The sequence below is a fragment of the Cinclus cinclus genome, chromosome 3, assembly GCF_963662255.1.
Source record: "Cinclus cinclus chromosome 3, bCinCin1.1, whole genome shotgun sequence".
Classification (NCBI taxonomy): Eukaryota; Metazoa; Chordata; class Aves; order Passeriformes; family Cinclidae; genus Cinclus; species Cinclus cinclus.
The window spans coordinates 4,299,145-4,321,531 of NC_085048.1; the positions used below are offsets into that span (position 1 = coordinate 4,299,145).

The 22,387-nt window shown below is 41.1% G+C and overlaps 1 protein-coding gene across 1 annotated transcript in view; it reads right to left on the reverse strand.

Annotated features, from left to right (window-relative positions):
- The window catches only part of TFAP2D (transcription factor AP-2 delta), a 48,900-nt gene that overhangs the window by 15,962 nt on the left and 10,551 nt on the right, over window positions 1-22,387 (reverse strand). The window contains exons 4-6 of the mRNA XM_062488411.1: window positions 15,326-15,491; window positions 12,489-12,607; window positions 4,904-5,045 (exon numbers count right to left, since the gene is read on the reverse strand). Of these exons, the coding sequence (XP_062344395.1) occupies window positions 4,904-5,045; window positions 12,489-12,607; window positions 15,326-15,491 (427 nt within the window). The remainder of the gene's footprint in view (window positions 1-4,903; window positions 5,046-12,488; window positions 12,608-15,325; window positions 15,492-22,387) is intronic.

The window sequence follows — 22,387 nt, forward strand, 5'->3', positions numbered from 1 at the left end:
TCATGGCACACCTGGTCCTAGATAAAATTTGAGTTCTTCATTATCACCTTGTAACTCCTGTCTTTTGGGACATGGGTATAATGGAAAAAGTGGGTAAATTCAGCTTGCTGGTCTTTAGAAAGTCCTTCACTGCTGAGTTATAAGCAAGAAAACTGTCTAAGCTGTTTTTACCCTTCACTTTATCACAGTGATACAAGCTGGGAACAGAGATCTTGGATAGCTCTCTCTTGACTAAGAGGAGATGCAGAAACCTATTTCCTGCTGTGCTGCTGGACTGCATCCAGCCTGATTTCTCTAAATGCTTGTCATCTGCATGGACCTAGACACCGACTGCTTGAAAAGACAGCATCACCACAGCCTTTCAGGCAAAGAGAGGTATTCAGCAGAAATGTATGTAAATGCAGCATACAGTTTTAATGAATCAGGTCCTTAGAGGAAAAACAGTTCCTTTCAACAACTGAAAACAGTCAGTCATTTTGGCTTCTAAACAATCCACTATCCCCAGTCGGCCCTGTCAGCACTGTTCTTCTCTCCTTCCTCCAACCTCTACTTTCTACCTGTTGAAAAAGTTCATCTTAAAAGTTCTTTTATTTTAGCAAAGGGAAGTGTCAGAACCAAGTGTGCAATTAAGTTCTCTTCTATCTTCACGTGTCAAAAGTCTTTACTGAAGGTAGGCAGATTGAAAGAAAAGAAAAAAACTTTTTATATTATACATGAAAACCTGCAAAAGGCAGTAACCTACTTTTTTTTTTTTTTTTTTTTTTTTTTTTAAGGGGATTTCTAGGCAAAGTGATGCCTCAGAGTCTCTACTACCAGTAAAATATGACCTGGGGTAGTCACAGGGAGAGGGGTTGGCAGTTTTTTGCTGAGCTGGACTGTGTTTTTAAAAAAAAAAAACAAAAGAAGATGACTGTGCTGTCCTAGAAGGGCAGAGATCAATAAAAATAGTCCTGGTCACTCCTGCATGGGATGATGCAATGATTTGCAATACATAGTGAGATGATCCAGTATATGACCAGAAAAAGAGAAAAAACATCTGCAGTGGTCAAAACAAGAGCCCATGCAGCCCATGATCCCTTCCAGTGGCCAAAACAAATGCCTGGTATTGAGTGCAAGAGTGGGGCAAACATGAGTCCATTAATCTGATTTATTGAGAGTGTGGCAGAGTTGCCAGGTATCCAAGGACCAGATGTCAGAAAAGTGTCATGAGCCAGATGCTGATTAGTCTGTTCTGGCTGCAATCAACTCCACAATAAAATTATTATTCACAGTATTCTGGTTTGGTCTGTGTAAATGTGGATGTATCTATCCCTCTGATCATATGGAAGACCTTGTGCTGTGAAACACTGGGATGTTTCCTGTAGGATGCTGTGCCTCTCCAGCAAGTGGAATAGTTGATACAGCCTTCAGCAGTGCAAGCTCCAAACTGGTCAGGTTCTGTCCCCTGCTGTAAAACCTTTCAGGATATCCCATGCCTCTGCAAGGTGAATTAACCTGTGTTTAAATATCCTATAAAACCAGGTCCCACTATTTTAAAAAATATTTCTATGTGAATTGAATATGTATCCTGAAACCTTTTTACATTTCTAGGATTAACAGGACAATATCAATACCCTTTTGCCAGATTCGTGACAATTCATTCTTTTTTTGGAGCATCTTGTTCTGTCCAGAAAACCATCTACTTGCCCAGATAGTCATCTGCTCAGTCAAAGGAGGTGAGTGGAAAGAAAGGGAACAGTAGGAAATTGGCTTCTCTCATTTTTTTCAGCTCTTTTTCAGCATGTTTCACTCCCATCCTGCCATTGCTGACACTTGTGTTCAGCAGTGAAAACAGCCCAATCATCTCTTTATCCCATGACAATTATTAAACAAAGTACTCATTCTTCATTGTCTAGTCCATAAAACTGTTAGAACAGACCACAGCACCATCCTGTTGCATCAGTTTGTACTGTCCCAGGCGGGCCCTGATTTTGCAAGTGTGAGACACCATTTCCATGAGGTAGCTTTAGAAGATGAGGCTGTTTAACAAAATGAACATGATTTGTTCCATGATGGATAATGGTCCTGTTTTCATTCTCTGTATTTCTATCAACATGACCTCACACAAGGCAGGGCTGAGCAGAGCAATGAAAAGAGTCCCTTAAGCTCAGTGGCCTCCATGTGTTGGCAGCTGACATCTAAAGCAGAAATTTTTAGCCTTCACTGGCCCGTGAGCCACGGTTCTGTGCACGGCAGCTGAAGTGCTTCCACTCAGGGTGGGTGGATTGCTTGATTACAAGGTGTGGATGCCCTTGATACCAAGGACACCTGGGAGCTCTGACTGGACACTGAAGGCTTCATCACTGTAGACATTTAGGGCTCTGTTTAGTTACTCCCATGTAGATTTGTAATACCCAAGACATCCATAACCACTGGCAGATACAACATAGTAACAAAAAAAGAGATCTGTGTGGCCCTGGAGCAGCAGCTCATGGCCAAGCTGGATAACCCAGTTCAACTCAAATGGCAATGGGTGCCTGTGTTTGGGCACCTGAATTGAGCCAATGAATTTGGATGTCTTAATCCATAATGGAATTACACCTAGATAGGAAAAACTGTGGAAATCCCTTTACCATTTCCACTTATTTTTCCTCATCCCTTATATTCTAAGGATTGTGGAAATAACTGTTCTTTCCCCTTGTTTTTTTCCTCAAGACTCCACATGTGAGCACTTCTGTGGACTTCTAGCTCTGTCCCACAGTGGACAGCAACAACACAAACAAACAGTGGCACTCCAGCTCTTTCCATAGACAAAGCTTTCCACGAGTGATCTTACCACCCTGGAATTGCTGTGTTGGTTTTGGTGGCAGTATAATAGTCCCCTGCTTTTTCTCATGTCATCACTTGCAAGCCCATGAGTCAGGGAAGTTGTAGAATTGCTGAAATTGCAGACCTAGAACTTAGGGATGGCTGGTGAGCAGTTGAAACTCCTGATGATTATCTAGAATTCTTTATATCAGACGTGTGGAAACATGGCTGGGAAATATCATGCTAATACTGTGATGTCATGGACCTGCATCTCCTGGAACACCTGGGCAGGACTGGGAGTCCCCGTTCTCCTGGCAGGCAGGAGAGGGCAGCAGTAACACACACACTGACCCATCTGTCCCTGTTACCAGCACTGACTGCAGTAGGATGTGGCCTTTCTATTATTGACAGACATCTCTGAGCAATTTCCTGGTGCTTTTAGCTGATACGACGAGGAGGGAAAGTAATTTTGCTCCTAACAAGGGCTGGATAACAGTCTAAAAGCCTGAAGTTTGTGGTGGTTAGAGGTAGTGCCATGCCCATGATACCTCATCTCAGTGGTGAAGGAGGCTGAGAAAGTAGGTATGGGGTGGTAAGAAAGGGTAGTGAGACTCTCATGTGCCCCTGAGTGGCACAGCCTTTGGGGAGAGGACATAAAAGTGACCCACGAATTATTACAACCCATGGCTTTGTGATTTCTCACTAAAGCCCGGGAAAAATGGGGAAGTTTTGCATAATTTTTATTGAATTGTGTTCTGTAAATGGGACACATTCCTCAGCTAGGAGGCAGGATGTTAATGGGCTACACAGCAATGGGTAGACACAACTTGCAGAGAGGAATTTCTTCTGGCCAACCAGCTTATTCTCATGCTTCTGAAACCCCATGAGCCTTTAAATGTGGATAGAGGCAAGAATAAGATAATATTCCACTTACATTATTCCTACTAATGTATGCGGGAATTAGGAATGTGATATATAAGGTCTCTCATTACCTTCAAAATCAGAAAATTCCTGCTGATCCACATGGTGATGCTTTGATCATCCAAGGGAATGATCATGGTGTATATTTATGGGATGGGCAAGCGTGAGATGTCTGAGTGTATCTCACCTCTGAGTCACTGTCAAGGCAAAGTGCTCTGAATACAAGAGGGACACCAAGGCCAGGAATCTTGCCAAACCAGAAGGACACTGGGATGCAAAAGACAATCCTGTTGCTGGTCATCCCTTTCCCCTAGTACAAGGAATTTCCTCCCTGTTGGATATATCACAGCCTGAAAGAGTTTTCAAACACTTCCAGAATGTAGGGGATGATTTGAGAGCTCGGATTTGTGGACTCAGCTCTACTTCAGCCTCAAATATGACACTGCGATGAGCACAGCAAGATTGTGAACCTGCTCAAGGTTACCCCACACAGTCAGACCACACACTTAGGGCAGGCCTACCCTATTCCACACAGACTATTTATTCCTGTTTCCCATGGCTCATGAAGGATAATTCCTCCCTCATCAAGGCTAATTAACCTAGTTGAAATGTTATCCTAACATGGTGTTACTGCTCCAGGGAGAGAGTGGCTTGTTTAGAGTGAAGTCTGATGCCTCTTTGTGTCTTTAATGTCTTTAGCAAAGCTCCCCTGCTGTTGTACATTGTTCCAGTGCCTTTCAGGGGAGCTCTTGTGGTTTGCATCCAGAGAGGATCTGTCCTGCAAACCAGCTCTCCCTCAGCAGACTAATGATAATTATCCAACAGTAACAAGTACTTCAGTAAAAGCTCAGATCCCCAGCTCACACACAAACAGGAGACAGTTTCTGTCCCATAGATCTCACGATGTAATAATATCCTCTGTTCCCATGCAAACCAAAGCATCTGGGAAGATGTATGTGCCCCCTTAACCACAGGCAATGAGAGCACAGCCACTAAAACCCCCGTGCAGTAAATAAGGTCCCTCTTTCAGCATCTCCGAGGAGGATCGCTCTCACCCGCAGTCAGTGAGCACTGTTGTGATAGCAGTCACCACAATCCCAGCTCCATACTCCCACTCCTCCCTCCCCCAGCCCACAGATCCAACATGGAGAAGTGACAGACCGATTTATTTTTTTCGCTTCCCCTCCCTCCTTACTTTGTCGCTAGGATCATCTTTTTCCTCGCTGTCTGCTCTTTCTGTTCCATGTGCTGTCTGGCAATGTGCTCTCCTACTGCCTTGGCAGGGAACTCTGTTTCACAGGTGTAGCCGAAATCTCTGGCCAAATGTAGTGCTTCCCCTGCGGTCAGACAAAATGGGACAGTCATTTCTTTAGGGTTATTATTACTGTCATCATCATCATCATCTTTATTATCATCATTATATTGTTGTTATTATTGTTACAGAACTTATTACACTCTTTGAAAAAAAGCCCCAAACAGTAGCAAGTCACTCCTGTAGACAGTCATTCTCAAGTCAGTCACACATTTCAGCCCAATTGGCCTGTTAGTGTTCAGTCATCAGCTGGTGCCAGACAGAAGATAGGAAGGATATTCCTCTCATCAGATGGAAGGCTGCCCCTCTCATGAGAAAATACCAGCCAAGACACTTGGCCCTGCCTTGCCAGCAGTGAATATTGGGCAGCTGCAAAATCTTGCAAGCCCTGTTCATCACCGATATTCAAGGTATGGAAAAGAGCAGAAATTAAGAATGAGCAACTTTGAAGAACTGAGTCAGCCTTTGGTGCTTCACTCCCTGTGTCTAATGGAAGAAGATCCCTGTACCCCAGAAAAGATCCATGGGGATTACACACATTCCAGTATATTTGCTTAGAGGTTAAGCCAACAGTACAAGTGTTCCACGCCAGAGAAAAGCAGGCCCCAAGGGAGAACTCAATAAATAATCCTGTTTCCAAAAGGATTGCAAACAAAAATGACCAGGCAAAACACAAAGGGAAGATGATGAAGAAGAGAGCTGCACTGAGCAACTTTCTACCTCACTGCAAAGACTGATCGCAAGAACCCAACTCTGTGCTGGCTGCCAAATGCCTCTGGAAGGACAGGACCCTCTTCACAGGCTTAAAGAATCCAGAATTTAATTTTAGGTTTTACTGAACACTCTGACCTGCATGCTGTGACTCTGACAACCTTGGTGTGGGATTTATCAGATCAAAAGCAGCTGCCTGGATTGCGAACATCTGCGCCTAAGTTAGTCTTTCCCCGGTGGGAAATAGGCATTTCCAGATGACACTTGTTCTCATCTTATTGCAGAGAGAAGAAATAGGTCAGCTACCAGAAGCGTATGTTGAAGCACATCTGCATGAGTGCCTTACAGACATGTGCTCCAGAATACCTTTAGAGTTCAGGGGTTGTGGGTTTTTCACTTTACTTCTCTTTTTGTTTTTTTCCAGAGCTGTGTGTTTGATTGCCATCAGGAGAAGTGGCACTGGACTCTGGGCTCTTTGAAGCTCAAAAGACTGATGCTGTCAGGAGGGACACAGGATACGTAACTCCTCTCTCTGAGAATATCTGCAGTGGAATTCATCAGATTAAATGTCAATATTGATGTCTGACTTAATACTTTCAAGTCAATGGAGACAAACTAGCACTCGAAGCATGTATCATCCTGTACTAGAGTAGAAGGCAAAAGGGAGTTGGAGGAATTATGGAGTCTAGATTAAGATTAACTCTAGATGGAGTTTAGGCCTAGATTAAATCTAGATTAGAACTCAGGAAATCACCTTCTGCTGACAGCATTGCCTTAGATGAGATTATTCACGGCTTTCTCAAGCCTAGTCTTAAATGTTTTCAACTAAGAAAATTCCACATCTGTTCTGAGCAGCATAATAAAATGTTTAATTATTAACTTAATTTAATTATTAAATTAAATAATTAAGCACCCAGAAGTGCTGATTTTTCCCTATTTCCCATGATCTGACATGAGAAGGTGCAACACAAATGAAGATGGGAAGATGAATCTCATCCTCAGCAAGGCTTGGTTAAGCCAAGGAAGAGGAGAAGATCCATGGAAACAGTGGTCCTGCGCCAGAGACAGTATGAGGAAAAAGAAACTGCATGCACTGACCTCTATTCCAAATCCATTCTCCCCTTTTTGAGATATTGTTTTCTCCCCTTCCAGTAAAACACTGGAGTTTTTATGGAAAAGCACCTTTTGATTCCACAAGAAAATGCTTTACTGTGTGTTTATCTGCCCCAGTTTATTCAGGTGCTGACAAAATCCATGCACCACTCCTGGGCAATCTGCTGATATCAGCCAGCTACAGCCACTGCAGCTGTAACCAACTTTACAGCAAAAATTGAAGATTATAGTCAAAATCATTTGCTTTCTTTGGATTTTTTAAAAACATGATTTCCAGTATTGATTAAAGGAATGAAGATGTTAACAAGCAATCAGTATCTCTGAGTTGAAAGGAGAAACAGTTTCCACTTAGTTTGCAGCTTCTAGAAAAGTAGAATAATTTCCAGTGAAAACAAAATGGATTTCAGTGGTAAGTTAACAGAGAATCAGGAGGAACAGGCATAGAGCTGACTGATTGCTTTGTATTTGAAACATCTATCCCAGAGTTCTTCATGGGTGAGAGAAGATACAATTTTAGACCATAGCTTTTACATTTCTGCAGAGTAGTTTCAAAACGTCTATTTCAGATATGCTTTTAATCTTCCTTAAATAAAGACTTACAGAGTGAATCAATTTCGGAAGAGCACCAGGTTTTTCTTTTCAAATACATTCTGTTAAAATACTGGATAGGTTTATCTTCATTCCAGCATGGAAAGAAAATAAAAGTCAAACTCTTTGAAGCTGTCATCAGGTGGAATTACAATTCTCCAGACAGCTTCATCATGGTCCCAGTCAGTCCCAGTAACAACACAAGGAATGTAGACAGCAAAGAATTTCAACATTTAGCCATTGGAAAAGTCTTGGTTTCTTCAAGAGAGCAGTATTTTTTGTGTTGAAATGTAGGCATTCATTTAACATGATCAACAACTAAGTGACTGAGATGTGAATGTTTCCACTTACTGTTAGAAAAAAAAAATGGAATGAAAATGTGAATTGTCATTCAAATGTATAGCTACAAAGATGGTTTATATTATTTCCTAGAGCTGAGAAAATTATACTAAACTGTTCTAATAATCTGAGAAAATTATTCAAAAGTATAAAACCTGTCTGGAGCTGGGATTGTGATTGTGATTTAAAATAATTTGAGCAAAAATAAACAAAATTACTTATCTCTCATGGATATACACTGGTAAAAATATAGATACAAATGTAATTACTGTTTTAATGAAATAATAATTAAAATATTAAAAATTTAAATTGAAAATATTTTTGCTGGAGGTGGAAAGCTCATGTATACTACAAATGCATGTTAGATCTATGCATATTTATTCATATAAGCATGCGTATACTATAAGGAGTAGGCATCCTGAATTATAACTACAAATTCTAAATAAAAATAAAAATGTAGAGTTGAGAACACTGCAGAGCATAATTTCTCCTACCTCATTTTTGAGCAAAGGTGCAATTTTAAACCAGGACCAAATGATAATTTGATATTTAGAAGTGTACTGTGATATGCTGGTTTGTTTTTGTTTTTTTTTGTTTTTTTTTTTTTTTTTTTTTTTGTTGTTGTTGTTAATAGGCTTTTCTTTGATTACTGTACAGTAGGATTAAATCTGCTAGGTGGAGGAAACTAGTTTATACAAAATGTCATAGAATATATTCTTTCTTTTTCTACAGCATAATTTGGGTAAAGATTTACTTTGGGAGAAAATGTGTAAATATCAGAAACGTGGATGAAGTGATCTTTTTTCCTTTTACCTAAGTTTTCCCATCTTCTGCCTAGTTGTTATTTACATCAGGGTAGGAATCACGATGAAGGTAGAAACCACTAAAATCCCTGACTTTTATAGTAGGTTGCCTTGTTTCAATCTAAATTCAACCTAAAATCAAATTTCCCCATTTTTGATCTTCCTCCTGCCAACATAAAGAGCAGATGTTGGGAATCTTGGACTCTCCTTAAAACCAGCACAGGCTTTGCAGCTCCTGGCAGCTCTGCCTCTCCTCTGCAACTTGACAATTGACCAGAGAGCTTGGCGTGATGGAAAAGGACGGCTGCTGGAGCAGAATTGGCAGAGACAGCTCGGGAAAGCCTCGGTGGGGAGAACAGCCTGTACCTCAAAGGTTTCTGTGGGCAGGTGCAAGGAGAGCTCTGAAGGTCCCCGGGGGCCAGCAAGAGTGAGAGCTGCTCCTATGCAGAGGGAAGGCAAGGAGCTGTGTCCCCAGGAGAGGGACACTCGGCATCCGAACCTCCCACTCTCTCCTTGGCTGTGCCACCTCCGGATGCTCTACCCGGCAGGAATGGTACTCGGGGGGAGGAAGGACAGGCGGGAGGTGGAAGGAAAGTTTATGCTATTTGTAGAGTGAGAAGGGAGGAGGAACAAGTGGAAGGGTATTTAAACAAAGGCTGGTGGGGGAGAAGTGTGATCGTTGAGAGCACGATGAAAAAAGAAACCACTGACCTATTTTTCTCAAGAGTTTTGGTCCCCAAATGACGAATGTCATTAACTCTGTGTCTAGGAAATTTAGGGTCTTAATCAGGTTTGACAGGAAAACAAACTGTCGATTTTTTTGTTAAGTTTTTCTTTTTTTTTTTTTTAATCTGGTGGTTTAAAAATCATTCATGCACTGCTTTTAGCTGCGTCTGCGATCACATTTATGTTTTGTGAATTTTTTTTGTAAGTGAACCATTCAAACAGAAGGGGACATCTCCCCTCTTTTCACATCCTTCTTTGCTCCCACTGCAGAAGCTTTTGACTCTTTTGAGCCCTCAGTAAAGCTTAGCCTTAGAAATACTAGTATTTATTCGAGGAGCCTTTATTTTATAGCTAATATGTAGGAATTTTCCTTTTGGAGCTCGTAAGAAAAATGACCTTTCCCTCCATCTAGTCCAGGCACTAGAGGGCATCCCTCGCCTGCAGGTTACACAAAGTTGTGTCCCCAAACTGCTCAGGAGAGTCCTGCAACACTGACTTCATTCTCCCTGTCTGCCTTTCCACTCCTTATGTTGATTTATGTGGAAGACAAAGAGAACAGAACTGATCTGTCAAGCAATTCCAAAAGCTCTAAAGATGCGACCTGTTCAAGCCAACACTAAACATCCTGCAGTAACGCAGAACTCCAAAATAAAAAACTTTGCAGGAAACAGGAGGCCATAGAATAATTTTCATAAAATCTGCACCTTCATGAGGCAGCCATAGCCAAGAAATAAATTGCAGTCTGTCCTTGAGCTTAACAGACTCCCCAAAACTCAATGATTTCAGTATGTTTTAGAAGGAAAGAAGTACTAGTTATGCCAGAGATTTTTGACTTCGTTTTGGTCAGTAACCACAATAATCATGCAACTAATTTTGCCTTATCTTCCATAATGTAGATGTTCAAGAAGTTGGGGATGCTTTTACTTAAGGGGATATTAAAACCTCAATATGTTGAAGACTGTGAGGACCTTTAATAATAATGAATTTAGGACCATCTAAAGAAGTCAAGAGTGACACAATCCTGGGTTGTTATGAGATGTACACAGAGTGTACCTGATATTTTAGAGATTTAATAAAACTAACAAATTATTATTATTTCAATTTCTGTACCGCTATCACACAGAAAAAGCTCACGCTTCTTTCTGAGCTTTCTCTCTGGATATTCTAAATCCCAGAATAAACCTGTGTCCTTCCATTTCTGCCTCCTCCAGCAGCAAGAACCACTGAAGGATGGTTTTCCTTAATTTGAAGAAATTTTGTTGTAAGTTAGTTTAACCTGGAAGGGATATCTGAATGTCCAAAGTGAGAACAGCCTATAGCACCAAGAATTCAAGGAGCACTGCCAAGTTTGACCCTGAATTGGTTATACAGACAGGAAATAAACTTCACTTAGTTTTCTGTTGGAATGTTAACGTGGTGGTGCCATTCCCAAAAATTCCATCGGGTAAAATTCATGATTATCATATCCAGGCGAAAAGGTCTCTGCCAAAGTGAGCTCTGGCACATCAGTGTTTGTCTTTAGGACCCACAGCAAGGCAGTCCAAGAACACTACAGGTTTGACACCAGGTTTGCTCCAGGCTTTGAATAAAGGGCAGGGGGGTGGGCACAGCTCCATTCCTGGGAGCAGGAATCCAACCCTGACTTGCAGTAAAGGTACTCAGCCATCAACCCCAGGGCTGCAGTTGTCACACAGGTACCTCCCTCTCAGTCTCTTCTGATGAATGAATAACTGGCCACATAGAATCCCAGAATCACAGAATGGTCTGGGTTGGAAGAAACCTTAAAGATCCTCCACACACTGCCATGGGCAGGGACATCTTCCACTATCCCAGATTGCTCCAAGCCCTGTCCAACCTGGCCTTGGACATTTCCAGGGATCCAGGGGCAGCCACAGCTTCTCTGGGCACCCTGTGCTAGGGCCTCACCACCCTCACAGGGATGAATTTCTTCCTAATTTCAGCTTTCAGCTTAAAGCCATTGCTCTGTTTATTAATAAAACCCAGCTGTGTTTATTCTTCCCTGACCTGAGATGCCTCAAGGTGGGAACAGCCCTTGCTCCTCTAACTTGGTACCTTTTCCAAGACTGTAACTCCATGAGAGCTTTCTCATGGAAGCCTGTGTGATGTGGACACACCTGTATTTCAGAGCATCCCCACTGAAATTCCTTGTGCTCAGTGACCCCTGAAAATCTCAGTCCCTTGTCATAGATGCTGAAAACCTCCAGTGCTGAGGATTCAGTGCTACTCCTGCCTTGAAAAATCTCCATCCTTTGAGATAATAAATAACTCAAAAACTCCAGTGCAGGTTCTTCTAATTGACCCTGCTTTGAGCAGAAGTATTGTGCTGGGAGATCACCAGGGGTGTCTTGCAGCCTCTGTCCTTCTGTAATTCTGTAATTCTGTGGTAATATGTGCTGAGGCCTCAGCCTACTTGCCTAGATCTGTATGGACCTTTCAGGCTATGATTGTAGAAGGTATTGACCTTTAGGATGAGCTGGGTTCTCTCAACATCAAGGAGGGGGGATCTGAAATTCCCAGAGCTGCTACTTGCAGCCAGACAACAAACTGGGTACTTAGTGGATTCACCCAGAACAGAAGAGATGCAGGTAGAGTTTCTTCCCTTTGCCTGAGGGGTTTGAACCTGCATCTCCCAGCTGAAGGTTTGAAGAGACTGGCAGTATTTGGAGAATGATATTTAAACAACAAATAAAGGCCATGAAAATATCTCCTGAGCCTGTCTAGATATTATCTGAAAACAGATTTCATTCATTTATGTGTGTGGGGAAAAGGCTTGTCTAAATATTATGCTTTCTTATGGGAGAAAAAAAAAAAATCATCACATTTCTGGACCAGCTCCAGGAAATTCACAAGTTAAAAAAAAGTAGGATAAACAAACCTACTTATAGAGTTGGTATAAAGCATTCATCTCTCTCACAAGAACACTCAGATGATCAATTGTAAGCACAAATCAATGCTGAGGAAACTGCAGGGCCAAGACACTTGCTGGGGGCCAAGATATCTCAGAGTAAACTTCCACTTTGCCACTCACTCAGTCTGTGACTTTAGGCAAGTCAGGTCTCTTTTTACAAAACACAGATTATGGAATTTAACCCTATGGCTGAAAAGGGTTGCATGCCACAAAACATTTTAATTATGGTTATATTATATTGCAATATTAGAGACACTACCTTCTACCAGGGAAGTCAGGAGTGTGACATTTGCTGCTTTTCTTCTTCCTGCAGGCAAATTCAGTCCAAGTCTGTCTAATTTTTCTCGCAAGCAGCGTCCTCCATTCTTGGATTTTGCTCTGTCATGAGAGAACAACAGGAAAGAGATACTTGTCATTATTCTGCACCTTTCAACTGTGTTAAGATAAGCCTAGAAACTGTACACACTTCTTTGATAAATATGTGGGGTAATGCCTGCAGTAGTGATATCAATGGGAAATATTTCAGAGCTGTATTCTTAATGTCCTGCTTGCTCTAGGTGGTTCTTTAACATCGGTTCTTTAACTGAGTTAGAAATTTAAATGCCTGTCATGGGGGCATCAGATCTTCAGGCAGCTTTCCACCTAGTGGAGCCCAGTGTCCTGATTTGGGCATGGCACCTGGGATTCCAGTGACTAAATATAAATATTGACAAACTATAACTATTGACATAAGTGCAAACATTTATATCTGATTTTATCAGGCTCCAAAGACAAATTAGAGAGAAATGTGACCTTCAAGAATTAGACTAAACAGATATCCACAATGAGTGAATTTTACTCATCTGGTTTGTCTGGCTATTAAAGGAAGCCAGGCAGCTACTTAAATGTAGATGTCTATGTGAAACCCAGCTCTAACTATCCCTCTATAATTTATGTAGAGACCTGGCTACTAAGAAATGTTGTCTACGAAGCTCAAAACTCACAAGTAAGAAGGCCAAGACAATAGGAAATGCTAAAGCTGAAATCTCAGTCATCATTGGTTATTTGTTCCCCTATGCCACACCTATGCCACCTCCATCTCTTTGTTCTCACAAAGTGGGTCCTGGTGTGTCCCAGCTGCTTTTCTGCAGCACTTCAGTGTTCGAAGCATTTGAGACAAATCTACTTATGCAGCAGATGTAGGTTCAAATTCTTCCTCAGCCTAAGGGAATTTTAACTTGTATCTTTCAAACAGATGCAGCAGCCAGCTGACAGCAAATAACTAAGGTTAAAATGCTGAAACAGTTAATAAAACAGTGACTGGAACCCTGATATCTCCAATCCCAAATGAATGACCTGTCCATTAATTAGATAAGAGTCTACACCTTTGCTTTTTTGTACAAATAATACATAATTAACCCCAAACGAGATTGAGGGGCCCTCAGCTTGGAAAAAGTAATCGCTGAGTAGTAAAATTAATTAACTAAATATTTTGAGGTTCATGTTCAAGTTCCTTCAGGCAGAGGAAGGAACCAAACACAGAATATCACCATGTGGATGACTGTTTTTATACATTAAAAAATAACACAACTTTGGCTGCATTGTTTGTCAGGAAAGATCTTCTGAAAAGATTCTTTTTCTTTATTCAGAAGAGCATTTTATTCCCAAAGCAAGGTATTTGGGAAAATAAGTAACCAGTGACTGCTGACAGAATGCAAAAAAATAAACCTTCAAGGTCTCAGGCAAACAATCAATGAGGTTTTGTTTTCCTACATCTTTCCTGGTCGAATACAGAGTGTTTGAGCCTTTTCTCTAGCTGTGAAACCCCCAGTCACAAACTGGCCAAATCTGCTCCATTGCTCACGCTGACCCATAAAACAGAATTAGCAGATCCAAACTGCAGAAAGGGAGGAGTCCCTGGCTTTTGCAAACTCCTGAACCATGCCCAGGGCTCACCTGGGAGAGGAGATATTTAGTCTGGGTCAAAAACTTGTGGGGATCATTCAAGCATTTTAACAGAGGAGTGAGCCCCCACATTCAAGTCGATGCCCTTGAATCCATAATAGCTTGCACTGTATTGATGAAACCTGCAGCATGTGTATTTAAAATGAAAATTAGCTGAAGGTTTCTCCAGGGTGAAGCAAATAGAGGCGATAATTTTGGTGGATGCAGAATTTGGATTTCAATGCCCACAGGAGCAGTTAAATGGGACTTATGCCTTGACAACAATTTATGGTGTACAGTCATTATTCTCCAAGATGTCTCGAGACAGCTCTTGAGTGCCTGCATGTCTCAGGCTGGTTAAAATGCCTTTCAGTATCAGCACGAGGATCAGTGTGGCCGTCAGTGCCAGCAGTGAAATCGCCGATGACTTTCCAGCTAGTTTTGATCAAAGGGTGTTCAAGCAGCTGGTGCCATCTGAGCTGACGCCTCGGGGACACCGTGACTTAGATATGCCTGGCTGAATTACAGTTGCCTGCTAGTTTTCCTCTTGCAATGTGAGGCACAGTCTGCCCCTTTCCCTCTTCCTGCTCCTGCTCTCTGCAGGTGTCTGCTCTGGTCAGTGAAGGGTCAGAGGCAAAACTTTACCTGAATATTCCCCCCTCCCCTAGTATCTCACAACAAGAAAAGTAAAACCAGCTTATTCTGTCCTTTTCATCCTCAAAAAAAAAACATGCAGAGAAAGGAAGAAAATGACATCCCCACACCTCAGTGTTTCTTTCTTTTTTGTTGAGTGAGGGCTGTAATTATTTTAAAACAATTCACTTTGAGATAGTTTCTCAGCAAGAATTTAGATTTGTAGCTCTGATTAAATTTCCCGCGTGTTGCTTTTCCTTTTGTTTTTGCTCAAAACAAGTCAAAGCAACATCTATCCATGTCTGATGAGTAGTTGAACGGAGGAGGTAAACAAAAAAATCAGTTTGATGAAAAATGTAAATTTGTTAATTTACTGAAAATTCCCCAGTGCTCCCTCCTGATCCATCCCCTTCTGTTCACCCAAAGTACGAGCACCTATCCAATCAGGGAAAAGGAATAAAACTTATCTGTTGTAAATTTTAAAAAAATTACAGCCATTACAGTATCATCTAGGAGCTGTTATCCTCACCTTCAACTTACCTTCTCAAAATACCTCCGAGGAGGGAAGCATTGAGGCATTCTGGTGGAGAAAGGCGCCTCTTCACCTCTGCAATGGTCACTTTGTACTTGGAAGTGGAGCTGAGTAGAGACAAGCGACCAGGAACAGAGCAGAACAGGTCCGTGGGGTTGACAACACAGGTGCCACCTATGAAACAAAGGAAATATTAAATTGAGGGAAACCTCCTCTTCTGTGTTTTGACAAACTCAACCATGACAATTCCGTGGTTCTCTTGCAGCTGGTTTTGTTTGGGTTTGGTTTTTCTTAGGGTGTGTGTTGTTTGGCTTTCTATAATATTATTGTTTTGAGAAAAATGAATGTGTTGGAATTTCAGTGTGAGAACAGTGAATTGTAAGATCTCATAAGCTTTACAGTCAAAATACCTTGATATGGTTATTTGATGTAATTTGATTTCATGCTCTGAAAAATTGCCAGTTATCACTAAGGTCTCTCCAATCTAGTATGATTAAAAAAATAAGATTGAAACCTCACTCACAATTAAAAAAAAAACAAAAAACAACTGCTTGTGAAAGTATTAGGGCATTGGTTCTAATGTGAAATATTAAATTTAACTCTCATAGCTGTATTTAGTGCTACAAAGATGCAAGAACACTGGGATTACAGTGATTTGCAGCAAGAGCAGCTTTCCACACCTTTGAACTCATAAATTCCTTCAAAAGTTAGGTCAAATCCTCAGCCGATATTAACGATTGAAATCTATTGAGTTACATCAGTTTATCTCAGGTTAGCTCTGCAATTGTTTAGTTTTTGAGAGTGGCAATTACTTGGCCTGGGTCTAAAACTGCTGAATGATCACCAAATCTTTCAGTCAAGACTGTGATCAATAACTCCTCAGGCAAAACTGAGCTCTAAACTTAAAGTTAATTTAAGAGAGAAAGCGAGAAAACTTTCTCTGCAACTGATGCAAGAGAGTAGAACAAACTCCCAGGGGAAAAAAAAAAAAAAAAAAGACATAATCTTAAGGACTTACACATATTTTATCACCAAGCACAAAACACTTTTCTTTGACCTGCCTTCTCCAACCTGATTACAACAAAACAATTCTGAGTTAGAAATGAATCTTACCACTGCATGCACTATTACTCCCTGGGGGAAAGAGGAGGGAAAAAATAAAAAAGAAAAAATGAGCTGCATATGACAGTGATACAAAATATCATATAATTGAATGCACTGCTCGAAGGAGTTCAGATGTTTTGTGTGAGGATGATGATATGAAGACCTTAGAGCAGAATTAATCTGTGCTCATCACTCATGCTTAAAGGAAATATGCTGTATCTTTTAAGATACCCTGATAGTTTCTTTTTTCCTATGAACACCTTAATATTTTTTAACTACAAAATTCACTTCGTTGTGCATAAAAATTTTTAGCTTCTAACTTAAATTCTATAATGAGAATAGAATAGAATAGAATAGAATAGAATAGAATAGAATAGAATAGAATAGAATAGAATAACAATTAAAAGCTCATTTTAGGTCAGATCCTACCCCCTTTTCTTCATCAATTTATATGTGCAGCCCTCTTAAAATTAAGGTGACTCTGTTCCACTTCTCACAGAGACAGACTGAAGGATGAACCTTCATTAAATGAAGACTATTCCTTGCTTACATAAGGCAAACAGAATTTCTTTCCAAATATTTCAGCTCTTGAAGGTATATTTAAACATTTGTGCTGACAGCAACAGCAGAAAAGAACATCTCTTGGTATCAATCCCAGATGGGTGAGATCCTGACTCAGTTCAGCAGGGTATTTTATGACTTCTAATTATGTTCCAGGGCAGATATTAGTGTCCACTTCTTAGACAGGATATAGAGACAATTAATGCATCACCAAAATATAGGTACATCAAGGGCACTGATGCACATTTTTACACAGCTCAAAGCTACAATTAATGAGCTCATATGCTCAAACACAGAAATCTGGCGCCACATGCCTGAAATAATTTTGGGTCTGTGTTGTTTTGGTATGTTTGGGTTTTCTTTGGTGGATTTTCTCCTTTTTTTTTCATTTTTTCAGAAACCTGTAAATATTTTCAAGCAACGTTTTCAAACTTCTGGTCTGTCAGGTACATTTGTGAAGAGCGTTAACACTGAGTAGATCTGTTTGTTTGGCATCTGCCACACAATGCACATACACACGTATATATATTTTTATATATATATGTATATATATATATATATGTGTCAAGAAAACAGTAGCACTGTGTACATATTTATTTACTTCAATGAGTCTCTAGATTTTATAACGAGTGAGACTGTACTGAAATCAGTGTCACATTAAAGTTCATCTTCTTGCCAGGTTAAGCCAGTATGTGCACCCTTTATGCCAGATAAATAATTGTTCCTTTAATCCAAAAACCTGTTACCCTGCAGCTGCTCCTACCCTAAGCAGAATTTACTGTAACACTTCTCATTATTATTTAGTAGAAAGTTGCTTGCAGTCTGAAATATTTTAAAGTATCATGCCTAAGCAACATGATCTAAACCAAAGGTAAGCCAGGTATGGGTTAAAAGTAAAAGAAATCAGCAAGTCTAGGTCATTTGCTTTCCAGAAACATGGGGAACAAGTAGCAAATTACAAGAAGGTAAAATCTATTGCACATAATTATTTCACTCTATTAATTATTCATTGACACAGCAACAGAGAGCAGTGTGGTGCTTTCTAGATGAAGATATGCCTTTGTCACAAACTGTGTGCATTTTTGAATGCACGAATCTCCTACCACAAACACCACCTTGGAGAAGAGATGGATGAAGGCCTGGCCTTTGCACCACGTGGGAAACAGAAAAAGGCATAGAGGGCTGCTGGAAAGAGAAAGGAGAAGGGCAGACACATAGGAAGATGAAGGATTAGGTTTCTTGTCAAACACATGCTCCAGAATATTCCTTCCTTCCTTCTGATCATGTGTTAGAGTAGACAAATGATTTTGCAAAGCAGCTTAACATGAAGACCACAAGATTTGTTTTAAGGTGAACAAAACAACGGTGCCAACACCAGGGTTTTTTACCCGTCAACACAGTGATACTGTAGGTGCTGCTGGAAAAGTCAATCCTCACTTAATTGTTGAGCCAATCTTGTCATAACAGAGTATTTGAGAGGTGGGGTGCTAAGATACCAGCAGAAGAAGTAGAAATAATGCTGCAAAAGCAGAGCAGAAATAATGCGTTTCGAGAGTCTAATGATTCAGCCTGGAGATCCCTATTCCTCTCAGCAGTTTTTGCTGACTCTGTAAATCTTTCCAGATTAACTTCTGGTGCCAGGACACATAGGACCCCCTCAGCTCATCAAATGAAGAGCCCCACACACAGGAACAGTAAAGTAATGTTCGCACAAGTGTGTCTGAAGAAGGGAAAGCTGTGACCCCTGCACCCTGACTCGTTAGCTGTGGCATTTATCCGACAGCAAAGCCAGAAAAAGGAAAAGGGGAACAGGCAGTGAGATAACTGGTGAGATCATCCAGCTGATTGCCTCAGCAATTTTGTGCTCTCAGTACCGTGTGAAGTGGACAGTGAGTTTTAAGACTCTTCTTAAGACAACTGTTTATTCCCATAGGGATGTGATTTCGTGGTCTGATCTGACTTCATCTGTTGCCATAAGATACTGCTTTGGAGGTGACTGTAAATAGTGATGGTTGTGCTCTTACAGCCACAGAGGTCTGGAAACACAGGCAGGACAAGATTTAGACAAATGCAGAATTATAGCTTATATTGAAACTGATAGATTAGGGGAAAAAAATAAAGAAGGGAAGATTTCAGGCACTCGATCCCTTCTTTAAGGCTTCTCTCTCACCCAACTCTTTTCAATGACTTCCTTATTAATGGCAGAGTTTTAGCCTCTGTTCTGTCATCTTCATGTGGATTTCGATAAATACAATTGGTCACAAGATAAAAATGGGTGGGAAAGAGAGACGCTTTGTGCAGCTGATCTCATCTAGGTGAGAGGGCAAGGGCCCAAAACTGCTGTGTACTTAATCCCCAAACCACTTCAAGAGATTGTGTATAACCTGATGTAGCTAAAGATGTTCCTGCTCATTGCAAAGGGTTGGACTAGATGACCTTTAAAGTTCTCTTCCAACACAAAATGTTCTATGATTCTAATCAATGATTATTTTCAAGTGGTCTGAAAGAGGGGAATGACAAAAGACCAAATTTTTATTAGTTTACTCAGGGGGCTCAATCCTTTTCCTCCTAACTTACTAGGTCATGCTCAACACAGTGTTTTCCTTCATGAGAACTGTGCTTTTGCTTTGTTTCCTAAGCCTAGAACAAACAAAAGCTAGGCTATGTGATACTGGAAAAAGTAGTCAGAGCAAACATCGGGAGAGTATTTTCCCTCTCTTAGTCCTGTCTCTGCATCAAATAGCACAGGTCTGTACAAAATGCCAACACGAGCTGATGATGGGTTGTGTGGATGACAGCAGGGAGAGCAGAGCCGTGCTCTAACCCACCCATCTTGTCAACACAATGAAAATCCCAATAAGGCACACGGTGAGGAGAGCTGGGTCTGTTTTGGTTGCAGGTTCCCTTTGTAGAGATGAAGAGAAAAATAGGGTGGCTGGAGTGTGGTGGTTTATTCTGATTTAGTTACTCGGGTACCTGCTGAAATTCAAGGCTCCCTTACACCATCAGAGTAAAATACTTGTGCATCCTTTCATTGATAAAGCCAATATTCTGAAATTTTTTTATACTTTTCATAAGTAGCATTTTTTTTTAATGAAATGAGAGAGAGAAATATCCACTGATGTCACTAGATGGTTTTTACACTTTAAATATATATTTTTTTAGATATGTGTGTCTATAATTTTGTACATCCTTACACTCTGCAAGGTCATTTTTTATTTGCTAATTGTAGCCGCAATACACAGCCACAATATAATGAGTGTTTTATATTCATTCAGTACAACATAGTTCCTTTCTCCAAGACATTCACCTATAAATGTCATGCACCTATGTAAGGAGACATTATAATACACTGGTGACAACAGTGCAGAAGTGCTGTTTATTTTGTTTTTCAGGATATAGACGTTTGTGTACTTGTGTACATTATTAAGTATAAGCATGCCTGAATGTCAACAGATTGATCTTATATAAAATATTTATAACATGCTATGTTTTTATTAGTCTATTATTTATATCCACAGGTGCTGTTGGTGGGAGCCTCCAGCTTATAGTTTATTTTCTGTCCTGTGCTGAAATTCTGGCAAGTTTAGAGTACATTACAAAATAAAGACATAAGCATCTGCCTCTCCTTAGCTTTTTTCCCTTATCACGTAGCAAATGTAAGCAAGCAGTTATCAGTACAGATTTTGTCAGTGTTGTTTAATCCCATGTTCAGTTCAAAAAGGTCTATAAGCAATTCAAAATGTTCTCCAAATTATCCTCACATGACCCTGTCATTAATATCAGCAGCTAAATATTCAAACCTCTAAAACTAATCTACATTTGTCAGGAAAAATAGAACGTACTGTTGTACTGTTTTGTTTTTGCTTTTTTTTTTTCGTCCAGTTATCCTTTTGGTCCCATTTAACTTAGCAAACTTTGCATCACGTTGGTAGCCACGTAAAACCAGCTCATGCCACTAACAGAAACAATTCCTAGATGTTCCTGACTACAACATTCATGCCAAGAAAATAGACAAGCCTGCACAGAACATGAGGAATTTTTAAATATAAACCAAGAGATTCAGCAAGAGTGAGGGTATCACCACCAGTTTCTAAGACCAGCCTCTTACCTACACCACGTTTTTAAGGACATTAAGAGTTGTAAGGGTTTTAATTGTAAACAAGTTTTAAAAAATAGCTTGGGAGAAGTAAGGTGGAAAACAGAATAATATGAATAAGTGGGTTTGCTACAGAAAACCAGCTTTAAAGATTGTAAAAATATTTCCTGTCCCCAGGACCAAGCCCTCTTTATCGAGCTGTATCAGCACTGACACAGGAGAATTTCTGCAGCTCCCGGGCTGCAGATCCAAACCATACCCAAAAGAAAAAAACCAAAAAAACAAAAAAACATCTGCTTCATTCCCCTTCCCATACACAAGGGAAATGTACCTTCCCAATGCCTCCCCAGGTCGTCCCTGTGCCATTGGCTTGGGAAAAGCGGTGAGTGCTGCTGGAGAGTGCCCGTGACCCTGTGCTGGTTCCTGCAGGACAAAGGCTTGGGCAGGCTGTGTGTGGTGTGGGTCGTGTGTGTGAAGGTGTGGTAAAGGCCGGGGGCTCAAAGTGTCCCATGAGTGGGGCAGAGCGAGTGATGTTGAGAGGGGAACCTGTCCCAGGAGCCTCTGGCAAGCTGTGTCTGTCCTGTGTTTGTTGTGTGCCCACTTGCCGTGTGCTCTTGCACACTTCACTCCCATCGTGTGTGCCTGAGTTTTTGGGATTCCAGGGGCAGGTCTGTGTGATGTGCACCCCGTGTGTGCCTGGCTCCAAAATCTTCGCTGAGGCAGGCAGAGCTGGGACTGTGCAAACCGTGACACCCCGCAGCTCGAAATGGAGCTAAGGGAGACAGAAAAGGTACAAAACACAACTTCTACCCAGCAGGAATGGGGGGAAGCACAGAGTCCCAGAACTGGGGAGAACGCAGCCCAGGGACTTTCCATGACCCTGCTGCCCACAGCCAGAAAACGCACCTTTTGTAGATCAGCAGAGAAAACATACAAACAAACGACCAAAACAAAGAAAAAAAAAACAAAAAAAAAAAACCCACAACCCCCCCAAAAAAAACCCCAAAAAATAAAAAAAAACCAAAACCAACCAAACTTCAAACAGACAAACAAAACCTCGCCGAAAGATCAAACCAAAGTAAAACCAACCATCAAACAAACAACCAAAGCTCTCAAAACCCAGCCCGATGTCTTGGCCGAAGTTCTGCAAAGGTCTGGCTGTCAGCAGCGGGGGATGCTGCGTGCTCCGCTCCCTGCCGGCCCGGCGCGGTGCTCGCTGTCCGGGCAGAGCCCGACAAACCCTCTGCCCTCCCCCTCCGGCCCCTGCCCCAGCCCCAAACTCCTGGCGAGCTGCAAGTCGCTGAAT